General features: G+C 38.7%; 1 protein-coding gene across 1 annotated transcript in view; it reads left to right on the forward strand.

Annotated features, from left to right (window-relative positions):
* LOC106700117 (glucosidase 2 subunit beta-like) overlaps nt 1-12,914 on the forward strand; it is a 172,095-nt gene that overhangs the window by 135,796 nt on the left and 23,385 nt on the right. The window contains exon 13 of the mRNA XM_023345949.1: nt 7,959-8,030. Within this exon, the coding sequence (XP_023201717.1) occupies nt 7,959-8,030 (72 nt within the window). The remainder of the gene's footprint in view (nt 1-7,958; nt 8,031-12,914) is intronic.

Consider the following 12,914-nt stretch of genomic DNA (forward strand, 5'->3'; position numbering starts at 1 on the left):
AAATGAAGGTTGTTCAAGCTAGCTAAATGAAGTGTTGATTTCACCAAGTTTTTGCTGATAAACCGTTAATTGCATCATTTTCTGCTGCCACATCACCTTTGACCTGTGGTACGTGTCTGAGCAGTTACCTGAAGCCATTGTTGATGTTTTCAGCATCACCTAGAGTGAACTCCACCTACGCTGCCACATAGCAGTCTACTGGCAGAAGTGCTTAATTGCCGTTTTTCTCCTTTTTTTTCTTCTTCTTTCTCTAGAATGGAGAAAGACTACGTACAGAAAGTTTTTTTTTTTCTTCCCTTTTGTAGCCCTGGTAAAATCTAGGAACAGGTTTGTGTCAAAATTGTGAGGTTCAAGACTTTTAGTGACTGTAAACTTCTGCATCAATGGAAGTTTCATTCCTTTTTATATTTTCTCAATGGGTTGTTAAAATTATTTCAGTGGAACAACACTTTTTCCGGTTAAAGAGAAAAGTACTGATATGTTGAGTGGATTACAAATGATTTGCTCCTTGAAACAATATGTGAGCAACATTTTAGTTGTTAATAGACGCGCAGATGAGTGAAAATTTGTTCACACCTTCTGTATAGCATTTGGAATATATGGCGATGTCAATTGTTGCTTGTCTTATATAAGGCAATTAGCTATACCTGCTACAGCCTACAGAGGCTGACGGGGGTTTAGATCCTGTTCAAAGTGCCGAAAGAGACACGAAGTCAAAAATGACCAGATATTAGTACATTCTCACAATCTTAAAAATTAGAGAAATAATTTCTTGTCAGTTTTGGAAAAGAACACCTATATTCCCTGCAAGTTATAAACCCAGAGCTCTTTCATTTAAATCACATGTGTCAAACTCAAGGTCCGTGGGCCAAATCCGGCCCGCCTTAGCTTTAGATTCTAGACGTAACCCTACGTGTGCTTAAATATTATGTTTTCAATCAAATCAATGCAGTTTTTATCTGTTTCCTGCCAAATTATATCAATCAGTCTCTCCAGTTTCTTGAGAATTATTGTGGAAATTCACACAAAATCAACAAATCCTCGCACTTTTTAGTGCTAATACATAATTGGGAGTTTATTGCAGATTTTGCTCAAAAATGGTCAAAAACATTCTTACTTCTACTAAACAGCTGCCTCAGCTTTAATTGATGTCAGATTATAGTCCGTGATCTATACAGTGAGTAATAAAAAGTCATATTTACCGTAATAAATAAGCGCAAATATTTCCAAATTAGTACCACAAGCACTTTGATTTTTATTGCTAATAAATCACACAAAAAATCACAATTTCTTGGAAGGCCTGAAAAGATGTTCAATAATACTATTTAATTTTAAGAATTCATTGATATTTTAGCACTTTGTGAACAAGTTATCAATACATCCTGACACAACCGACTCTTTAAGAGCATATATGATCTTGATTTGGCCCAAAACAAAAATTAGTTTAACAACCATGATTAAAGTGATGGGGTGCAACGTTTTGAAAAATATGAAATCTGTCCATTTTTATTTGTTGATGATCATCCTGAGCAGGAACTCGTTTAACAAGAATTTGCTCTGAGCTCAAAGAGAAAAGAAAATCACGTTTGTTATTAATTTCACAACCACAAATTTTACCAATTATCTTTCATTTATAATTTTTTGTGAGATAAAGTCTTATTAAATCACATGTGTCAAACTCAAACACACACAGTGTGTGTGTTTGTGGTAATTAGCATATTCATCAAATCATCGTAATATTTGTATTCTGCCTGGCCTTTTGCATGTTGTTGCTTTTATTATTTTCTTTGACCTCACTTTATAAATTGTTTTAACATAATCTGTGTTACAAAGAAGCACCCCTTCACATATTTTGCTTGTTTATCCAACATCAACAAAAAAACAATAAACAAAGAGTGTTGATGGAAAAGGAGCTCATAGCATATATTTAGACATATATAAACATTTACTTATTATTTCTTCATCTTCAAATCATTAACCATATCCATGGATATGTAAAGTCAATCAGCTATGGATGTAGAGTGTGTCAGCGAATCTCCTACCTGCTACCGTGATAGGATGCCACCTCTGTAATAAGTCTAGTCATAAAATCTTCTTGCTACTTAATTATTAGTCATCTCCCGAGAACATGTCACCACTTGACATTATAAAAATGATGACGTGTTTTCCTGAGTGAAAAATCCGGCCTCTGAAGAAGTAAATCCAACGGACAAGTCATGGTTTGGCAGTTGTCAGATGATTTGCATTTGCCTGACTGCACTGAGCCAAGTGTAACATTTTGTGCAGAGGGGGATCATGATGTGGAACAGTTTTTTAGTAGTTGGGCTCAGGTCCTGAAGTCCTGTGAGGAGAACTCTTAATGGATCAGTAAATGTGTTTTGAAGAATTTTATCCACCTTATTCCGTTGGAACAGTTTGGGGGTGCCACCCTCCTGTTCCAACATGAAAACACACTTGTGCACAAAACATGGACTGTAAAGATGAGCATGTTTGATGTGAAAGAACTTGACTGGCCTAGACTGACCTCAGTGTTGGGGATAAATTAGACCAGAGGCTCCAAACCAGGCCTTCTCAGCCAATGTCTGAGTCTGACCATATTGAACTATGGTTAAAAACTCCCATAAAAAGTTTTCCTAGATGAATTAAAACTGCGATAGCTGCAAAGGGTGGGTAAACACCATATTAAATTAAAATATGGACTGTCATTAAAGTTTGTGTATAAAGCCAAGTGACCTAATACTTTTGCTAATGTAGTACATAATGTTTATTCAAGCTCAACATGTAATAAGTGGATTGCTTTATGGTGATAAAAACTGATTTGACTAAATGTCCGCTTTATAAGCAGAATGCCTCTGCTGTTATTTTGGCTGGAGTTACACAATGACTTGACAAAAAAATTGAAAAGTTTGTTTCAAGCTTGTCTTTAAGTGATGGTGACCACTCAGAAGCAGCTACTCACTTTCAATTTGACATTCTTAGTTTTTGTTGACTAGCTATGAACATTGTATTGTATAGATTTGGATTTAATGTGACAGTTTTTGTCTTTTGTTTCCTGCATGAAGGTTGCTAAAGTTTACCCTTGAACAGAATGTTATGTAATGACACAATTGGAGTAATAAGACAATATTTTATGAAGCAATGGAAAAAAAAGCAAAAACGGAGCAAATTTGAAACAGGACAAATTTGGGTATTTTTTTCACTACACTATATATTGTAATACTGGGATCTGTGCTGATTTTAAGTGCAGTGAAGTAAAAGCAAAATGTTTTTTTTCTGTGTAATGTCTTATTTGCGCTCTTGATTTAAACTTAAATTTATACTCACAGGATGTTGTGGTCTTTAAGACTTTAACACGTTCATATAAATGTAAAGTCTTACATAATCTTTTGTCTTTTTATTCTGCTTAAACTTGTAAGAACTGAGCTAGAAAACCTGTTTTACTTTGGAAAATCTTAGATCTCAGCAGTTCTGTAGGGGACTTCAGCTGGATGTCCAACTCACTGAGGTATGAAATATTGCCCGAGGGCCTTGGAGGTTGCATCTAAGATATTTATTCTCTGGCTGTGTACTGTCAGCCCGAACACACCTACCAAAGATTGACACAGTGGTTGCAACCTATTATGGCAAGTGTCAGAGCTGCATTGTCAAACAGCGCCAAATCAAACATTGGGGGATGGAAGGAGACGCGATGTGGAGTTCAGCACTTGAATGAAAAGATCACTGTTGTCGTTTCTGATCTGACGCTCCTGATTATTACCAAAGATTTAATAAGTGACCCACTGCGTTTCATCCCCTCGCCTTTCTGTCTTTAATATCCTTTGTATCCTCCACCCAGTGTCCCTCTTGTTGCATCTAATCATCTGTCATATTTTCAGTCTGTGCAGTTGGTGATTCATACGCACAGCATCACTCGGATTCCCTCCCACTCCCTTTTGCGCACTTTTATTTCTTTTTATCCTTCAGTCTCGCCCTTCCCTCTGTCTTTGTTCTACTAGCTGCTCCTCACTCTTATTTTTTTCCCCACTGCTGTCAGTCTATTCTCCTCAAAGCCTTTGTCACCCACCCGTCCATCTTTGCTGATATTTATCCCCTTTGTGCCATGCTTTGCTTTCTGCTAAGGCTAGCTGGGGACAGTTTGTGTAAATGTGCATGTTGACCTTTCTGCAATGTCCCTTTTATCTGACACAGATGGCAGAAGGGTCCGTCTCGCCAGCGGACAGCTACTCAACGTGCACCTCGGTCTGCATGTTCACATTGACATTTCTTATATTTTCTGGCTTTTTTTCCCCATTTCATCCTTGCAAAACTTTTATTAGTTCCCCTCCCTTCATAGAGTCAGGCATTTGAGGATCCTAGGTCAGATTTCATTGCATCCCCTCACTAAGATCCTCTTTTTTTGTGCATTGAAGGCTTGTCATTAGAAGTAGACAGGAATGGATCTCTTACCTTAAGGGTAGGAGTGAGCCTGACAGAAAGGGTGAGAAGGAGTTTCAGTTATATAGGGGAACTCCCTTCTGGGAGCTGTTAAACTGCTTTTTTCATTGCCCCCTCTTCCGCTACCCACAATCACCAGGCACCATATGTTGTAGGGCTCAAATGAGGAGGTTTATTGTTGCTGAACCACCTGCCTTATAAACTTAATGGATCAAGTGACATTGGTGCAGAACAATAAAGCAAATATCAAGTGAAAATAGGATGCTGGGAGTTATTGAAACTCTATCGGGACGGCATTTCCGATCTGTTATTAACCAAACTAATCAGAAACAAGTCAAGCTGTCGGTTTTACTTTCAGTTTTAAGCGTCCTCCATGTTGAGGTGAGTGAATCTTCATTAGTGCAGAAAGAACATCTTCATGAGATTAACTAAAGTAATGACTGGATCATTTCAGTAATGTTTGAGTAGTAGCTATGTTAATCCATCTGTGTTGTGTTTGATGGTTTTAAAGTAGGAACAAAAGAGCAGACCAGAACTTGGTAGGATCATTGTATGAATCTTTTAATGTAAATAATGAGAAAACCTACAGAATTTGAGCAGTTAGTAAAACAGCAGGACAAACAGGGGATATCACAAAAATAACAAAGCCAAAGAACAATATACAGTATATACACATGGATAATAACATGAGGCAAGGTAACATTACCATTACCATTGCTATGGTAAGGTAATCCTGCTGATCCCTCTCACACTTCAAAACCCGTATATATTTATGCTCTTTACCTTCCTCCCTCATTCTCTCTCTTTCTCTTTCCCTCTGGCATCCTGTTGTTCTTTCATGGAAGTTTGTATAATGGTTCAAGTGTCAATAAAAAAAGCCCAGCTGCCTTTCACCCTGTCAGCGTCTCCACCAAGGTCTTTGATCAGTTTGCTACTGGATTGAGTGGTAATGTACTTGGTGTACCTTACCACCAACTACATTAGTGATGGCTTCAGCAAAGTGTTAACTCCCATAGATTTGTCTTTGCCCAAGTGGAAGAGCTGTGGGTGGTGGGATAATTGGTAGCTCCATGCCACTCTTTCTTTGTCTCACTGGTTAGCCACTGAGAAAAGAAAAAAAATCTTGTTTACACACAGTTTTTTTTGTCTGATGTTTTGCAGGTCTTATCAGTGTTGGTTTTCCACAGCATCAGACAACCTGACAATATTGAATTTAAGTAGCAGTAAATAGAAAATATATGTGCTATATAATAATACCAAGACTTTTTAAAAACACTTTTCACAATACTGTTTGCTAAGAAACCATATAAAGACAAGGTGTGTGGATGTATAACATGTATTTGTTGTCAAATTTTAAAATAAGATTCATATTTCATCCAGCTTCATTAGTTCTTTATTTATCTGTGTTATAATAACAGAAACTAAGTAAATACTGATCAATACAACCTCTTAGTTTAGATTGTCGAGCATGAACGACCTGTTCAAGGTCACACTACTGCATCTTAATTGGTTTAAATTCCGGACTTGGACTAGGCCTCTCCAAAACCACTTTTGTTGATACTATAAACAAAGATGGTTGAGTATATGCTCAAACTGAAAAAAAACAGATCCAACCTCTAGCTTAATAACATTAATTCAAGGGGAGCCCCTTATTTCTCCTGCCATCACAAATGTAAACATGGCGTCTTCTAATATCTACTGGGAACTGTGAGCTTTGGTTGAATGATAGTGACATTTCTCTTTCACTATCGCTGAAAGATAGTGAATCCAAGTATAAACAAAGGATGGACGTTTGGAAAATGATTTCATGTTTTTAGCATGGTAGAGGATCTGTGATGCTCTGGGGCATTCTCCCCTTTAAATACCCTCGGGACTTTGTAAGACTGCATGGCATCTTAAAATGGGTCCCTGAACAGAAAAAATAAACACAAACTCTATTTTCTCCCATGACCTTCTTAGTCCTCTGACTTAAATCTAAAAGAACGCCTGCAAAGTGAGCTGGAGATAAGACAGGACCCAGGACTCTTATCATCATTTGACCCGCTACCTCTTCACCCAGTAATCTAGATGAAGTGGGAGCATCTGCTCTTTTAGCTACTGTTAATCCAGGACAAGCCCATAGTACACCCACACACGAAACATAGCTGAAGTGCATTGACACTTACAGTTCCTGAAAACATAAAAAAACCTTACTATAAGATTAGCAACATCAGTGTTCTCTGTGCACATAATGGCAACCTTTTATATTCTGATTCAGCCCTTCAACTTTAGCAGCTGGCTACAGAGTGCATCTTTATTCATTTTGGCTAATGTATTTGTGGGACTTAAACTCTCCACAGTTTTGTGACTTGTTGCTGTTTTTTCTGTTGTCTGTTGATAGATAATGAACTGAAGTTTAGTGTCTTAATTCTGTCTCAGTTGTCAAAGCTGTAGCACCTGGCTGACTCATAGCTGGTGCCAGATATTTAGGAGAATAGATGTAAACTCTAACACTATGCTCAATTGTGTCAACTTTAGGAGTCAGGGTTGGGAAGTGTGCATGTGGGCGTGGGTGTGTGTGTGTGTGGGGGGGGGGGGGTGCTTTTGTGAACAACAGAGCATTTAAGATGCTATGTGTATGTAGCAGCCCAATATTTCGCAAAGCACTCCTTAAAGTTACTGAAAGTTTTGCGTGAACTTCCAGAGGTTTCTCTCTGACTGAGTTGCTCATTTGGAGGAGTTTGAGATAACTCCAGAGATCTCAGCCAAGAGAAGCACAGAATGTACCCTCACTGTTCAGTCAAAGATTACCCAACCAATGCCAGCGATTTACTCATCATTTGCAGGCTGTTAAAGAAATGGACATTACATACATACAGATCGGACATCATTCATCCAGGAGCTTTTTGATTCTTCACTTGCGACCAGCATAAGTCTAGCACCAGTACTTGATTTGTATGTATGATGGGCCTTTGCCACAGCAGTTTAAGGTCTTGCTTCGATCTGCTCATTCTGATTTGAGTTGACTTAGAAATCTTACTTGACATTAAGAATTGACAAAAACCCTTAATGTTTTTGCAGGAAAGACTAGACAAAAATTTGCTGAAGACTTTCAAACTGAGCAAAGATGGTGGAGATTGGAGTTTGATGATAATTATGTTTGGTTTTGACACTACTGCATGCTGCATGTGTGTTTAATGTATTATTAATACTGAAACATATTCCTTGATAGAAGGGCTTTAATATTTATACCAAGCATTTCTGATGATAATCAGATGTGCATCCAACTCCAGCAGAGAGAAACTGTGTTCTTGTATTATGATGCATATTAGCTGGCATTTTTACTCATGCTGAACATCTGTGGCGGGCTACAATCTGCCAGTAATATCCGCAAATGCCAGCAAATTTTATTTTCATCAAGGTCTCAAAATAGAGGAAATCAGCCGAGCGAATTCTGAGTGAAAAGAAAAGTTATCTGACATAAAAGTAGGACCATCTGTACCATCTAATTTAGTAGGCACATTTTCTTTCTATTTCCTCTGCAGGTACATGTATACCCTGTGCCCATTCAATATGGTCTCACAAAAGAGCACAGCAGGAACAGAGGTCTCATTAGGGTAAGTACCTCAATCTCTGTCTATTTGGTTTCCACGGTGAAACATCTCAATCGATGACCTGCCAGAATGTGTCAGCCAAAGTGGGGGAAATAGTAAATCTATTATGGAAGAACTTGATTTAAAAACATTCTTTCTAAAGTGCCTTTCTGCATGTGTTCTGCTCTGACATTTAAAATCTGCTGCAGAGCATGTTCACTCTTAGGCAAATGAAATAAGTGTCCTTTTCATGAATGAACTTGAAACAAATCCCATCACTTTACTTATGTGGAAGCTAGCCTTAGATCAATATTTGTTTGATTTCTTTTTCCCACCTCATTCAGTCACTGTTTGATTCTTGTGACCTTTAATCAGCCTCTAACAGATGTGTTTTATAGTTTTAATACCTCTTGATCCAGGAAAAATGGGTCTGGCTTCATATACTGCTGGGGTTGTGTGTTTTTTTTTCTGCCTCCAAGGGTTTCAGTTTCATCACAACATGCTAGTGATTGACTGTAACCTTGGAATTGGTTCCATCAACTGCTGGGGTTTGATGTGTGTCATAAATGCTATGGGAGACATCAGCGTTAGATGTCAGAAAATACTTTCTAGTTCTTATGTCTAGGGAACCTCACTTTACAGTTTTAATTTCCAGCATAGTATGTTAGGCCCCCATCACAACAAGATAAGGCATCCCCCAAAATCCTCAGGAACTCAACAACTGTTCACACGTCAGCGGATGACGGCAAACCTAATTTCAGCATTGAGACAATCGCGATTCTTTGTTCTTTGTTCTAATACAACGCTGATTTTCTTCTCCCGGATGTGTTCTCAGTCACACTTTGATGGTGGTGAGCTGCTACATTGTAGCCACAGCTGCTCTGAGACAGTGTGACAGAAGCGAGGCTGATATTTACCGCCACCATCGGGTCGTCTGATCACCACCAGCAAGGCAACTGCCTTGGCTTCAACAGGCAAGGCAGTTGAAGAGGTCTTTCCCAATGGCACGACTGAGACAGACAGAGCGGGTGTTTGAACTGGTCAGGTGGGGATTTGAATTGGCTACCCACACATTACAGGACAAACTTGTAATGTGTACCACCGTCACCCGTTCATAAAACATAAAAAGTCACAAAGAACAGTGCATGTAACACTTTAAAACTGTCTGTCACTGTAAGCTTGTCATAGCAGTTCTTTGGAAGACCTACTTCATTTTTTAATGTTTTGTGCTGAGACTTTTATGCTATTATATTATAAATCCTGCAAGCCACAGGCCACACTTCTTCCTCCTGCTTTTCACTAAACTTGATGCCAGAGTTACTATTTGACAGTGAGTAAATACATATCGATCGTAAAGTGCTTTTATTTCACTCACACCTTTCTTCCACCTATAAAGCAACCAGCCTATGCGCAATTTGGAGGTGTGGGCATTTCTCTGTAACTGTATGACAGATAACCACGTACCAATCACTATGCACAAAGGGTCTGTTAATGGTGACATACCTATTGATTTAGAGATTGTGGATTTTAGGTGTTTGACGAGATTCTATTGGTTGAAGCTTGCTCGGTGACGGGACACAATTTTCATACCAGCCAGCCTCACAAGAGCGCTTCAATAAATAAATCATAGAACTGCCGCCCTACAGTTGGCACTCATAAGGTGGTGATGTTCTTCTAAAATGCTCCATTGACCAGACAATTCAGCTGCTGTGGGCCGCCAAAGGGAAACCCAGGCACGATCTCACTATGAAAGCTGAAAACAGCCAGGATGCTCTCTACGTCATACCTCTCCATGATCATCCACAATCTGGCTGATTTTTTATGTTACACTGCAGTTGTAGTCTGATGCATTGACGTCCTCAGGATTAACATTCTTTGACAAATGTTATATTGTATTTTTCATCTACTTTTCAGGTTTCTCCACTTCTTTAGCTTTTGAACTATAGCTGTCATGGTGCTGTCATAGAGCTCCAGAGTGTTGCATTAACAAATGCATTGCTGCGCCTCTTATCTACTTTCTGTGAAACAATTCTCTAGTCCAAAAAAAAAAAAAAAACATAGCTTTTGTTTTTAATAATGGGTTGTTTCTCCTCTGTTCTCCGAAAGTCCCTCATTGGCCTTAGCCCTCTGAATTTCTAATAGTGTGCAGATCCTGGAATTCAAACCCACTGATGTTGGAAGAGCTACTGAAAAGGCTTTATTCACTGATTCACTGTAACATCTCTCAAAGGACAACAACTAAACATGATAACTCAACACCCTTGACTTGTTTTGCAAAGGGAGAAATCACAAAGATCCAAAGCCCCACATAGGCTTCGCAACATTGTCAAAATATGCTGTCTTCTTTTGAATCAGGCATGACTTGTCTTCACTAGGCAGCTAAAGTGAGATGTTACAGGCTAATTTATGTGCAATTACCCTCCTCAGCAAATATATAAATGTATTTTTTTCTGTTTTTTTTTTGTTGTTGTTGTTTTTTCCATTTTCAAATGGCAAATTAATTGGAGTCCAAAGCCGGGGCTGTGCTTTACATTTTTGCACCACCGCCTCCCACACTACCTTCTCCCGTTTGGAGCGCAAAGTGCAATGCTTCACCATGTTGTTGGTGCAGGAAAGAAGAGGAACAGAATGCTAACTCTGAGTAATGTGACCCCAACGCTCTGTCTGCCTGTCACTCATGATGGTATAGAGGGGCTGACAGGACCAAACGGGAACGTTCGTTGAACACATCTTTGAAGTTGGAACAAAATCTCTGCCAATAATGACACAGATCCAAAGATTTCAAAAATATAGTTATATTTTTTCCACGCCACAGGTGCGTCTTAATAACTTAATATCATCAAAAGTTTTTGTATTTCAGTACTTACATGTCACAGGTATGTAGTCTGCTAATTTTGATAAGTATGAGCTATTAGAATATTACATCAGGCCATTAGAATATGTGGATTCTAGAAATATCTACCTACTGAGAAGTATGTCCATGAACTTCACAGTATATGCTCTCAACACATGCTGTTCTTGCATGAATTACTGCATCAGGTGATCAGCCTGTTGCTTTGCTGAGGTGATGAGGAAGTCTGGGTAGCCAGTCTGGGTTTCAATAGACCCAAAAATGGGTCTATTGAAACCATTTTCTACCCTCAGCAGGATGAGGTGAGGGTCTTTCTACCCTGTTGAGTTTTGTGTGTCGTCTTTTTCTTGATAATTCTCTTCAGTTTTTCTGTGTGGTTTGTGTCTGTCCAGTGTGCATCTCCATGAAGCTTGTCAGTAGGAAGATTTATAAAGCACTCTAAAATAATCTTGTAGGTGATTTCTCTGACTGAGAAAAAAACACTGGACCAACACCAGCTAATGACATGGCTCCCCAAATCATCATTCTCTAACATTAGGTAATTTGGATCTCTGCTTCTGCGTTCTTCCTCCAGAGTCCGATACCTTTATTTCTAATAGAAGACTTTGGACTACTTTAGAGCCGTCCAGTCATTTACTCCTTAATCGGACTAAAAAACCACGGGTATCTCTGAATATAGAGGCAACAGTTTTTGGTCCATGTCCTAGGTCTGTCTGGCAGCAGCACTCTACACCCTGTGAATCTCCATCAAACTACAGGATGAGATTTGCATCATTTTCATTTAAAGACTGGAATTATCCCTGTTGCTTGGCATTTTTCTTCTACTGTGTTTTCTTTCATTAAGCTTTCCATAAGTAAGCTTAGACACAGCAGTCTATGAGCCTTTACCGGTATGTTTTGTTTCTTATCTTCTTGTTGATAGCTTACCAGCTGTCAAATTGACAATCTTTATCATGATTGTGTTTGCCGTATTTAAGTCCTTTTTATTAGTTTTATGTAAAATTCCAATTCTCTAGTTTGTGAATTTTGTGTTTTCCTTAGCAATAAGACATAATAAACAAAACTAACAGAGTTGAGATCTTGTTATAGTTCTGTGTGCAATGAAATTATATAATAAATGAATGTCCTTTTTTAAATTCAATTACTGAAACATACTTTTCAATAACATTTTAATTTGTTGAGGGGAAGCTGTACATTTGATTAGTACTTAATTTGACAAGGAGACTTAAGCTGCCTTTGATATTATGTTTAGCTCAGCCTCTGGAAAATTTGCAAATGTAAGCTGGTGAATGCTTTGGTATTTTCTGGACATGTATATGATAAAATGTACAGTTTTCAGAGAGCATGTAGAGTAGTGAAGGTCTATGCGGATGGCAGAGGAGACACATGAATCACAACCAGAATGGTGGGTATAAAGTTCATTTTTTATCCAGACAGACCATCAGTCAGAGCTTGCAGGAGATGGCTGGGCCTCCTGATATCAATCTGCATGGAGGCATCCTGTTTCTCCCCAGAGGGCTGAGGGGGAGAGAGTGGAGGGCTTTGATTTAAACGCTAGCATTTATCACACCTGCTCCAGCGTCCTAAAGGACAGCCGAATGAAACGGAGGAGAGGAGCAACAGCGGTAACATGTGAAACCTCGACTCTAACTATTGTTTTTATGCCATTACTGACGCATGCTTAAACCATTTGAACAAAATTGGATTTGATGCTTTGCATGTGATTACAGCTCATTGTGGTTGCAGCTTATGAAGTGAAAATTGTTCCCTAAGCCCTTCTTTATTCTTGGTTTTGCAGCATGTTTGACATCAGACCATTAACTATACAAATGTTCTTAACGACAAACCAACTGGGAACACTCTGTTTGTTCTTTTAATGTGGCGACATGTGTGGCAGTAAAAAAAAAATAATCAAAAAAATTCTGACTGTACGGCAATCATGCTCCATGCTCCCAATTATCTGTAAATGCAGATATTATACAACACACACTCCGCTTCTTGAATTCCAATTTCTCAGTTCCCCCATTTTCACTTCTCTGCCTTTCGGCCTCAGCAGC

This window comes from Xiphophorus maculatus, chromosome 14 (genome assembly GCF_002775205.1).
Source record: "Xiphophorus maculatus strain JP 163 A chromosome 14, X_maculatus-5.0-male, whole genome shotgun sequence".
NCBI lineage: Eukaryota > Metazoa > Chordata > Actinopteri > Cyprinodontiformes > Poeciliidae > Xiphophorus > Xiphophorus maculatus.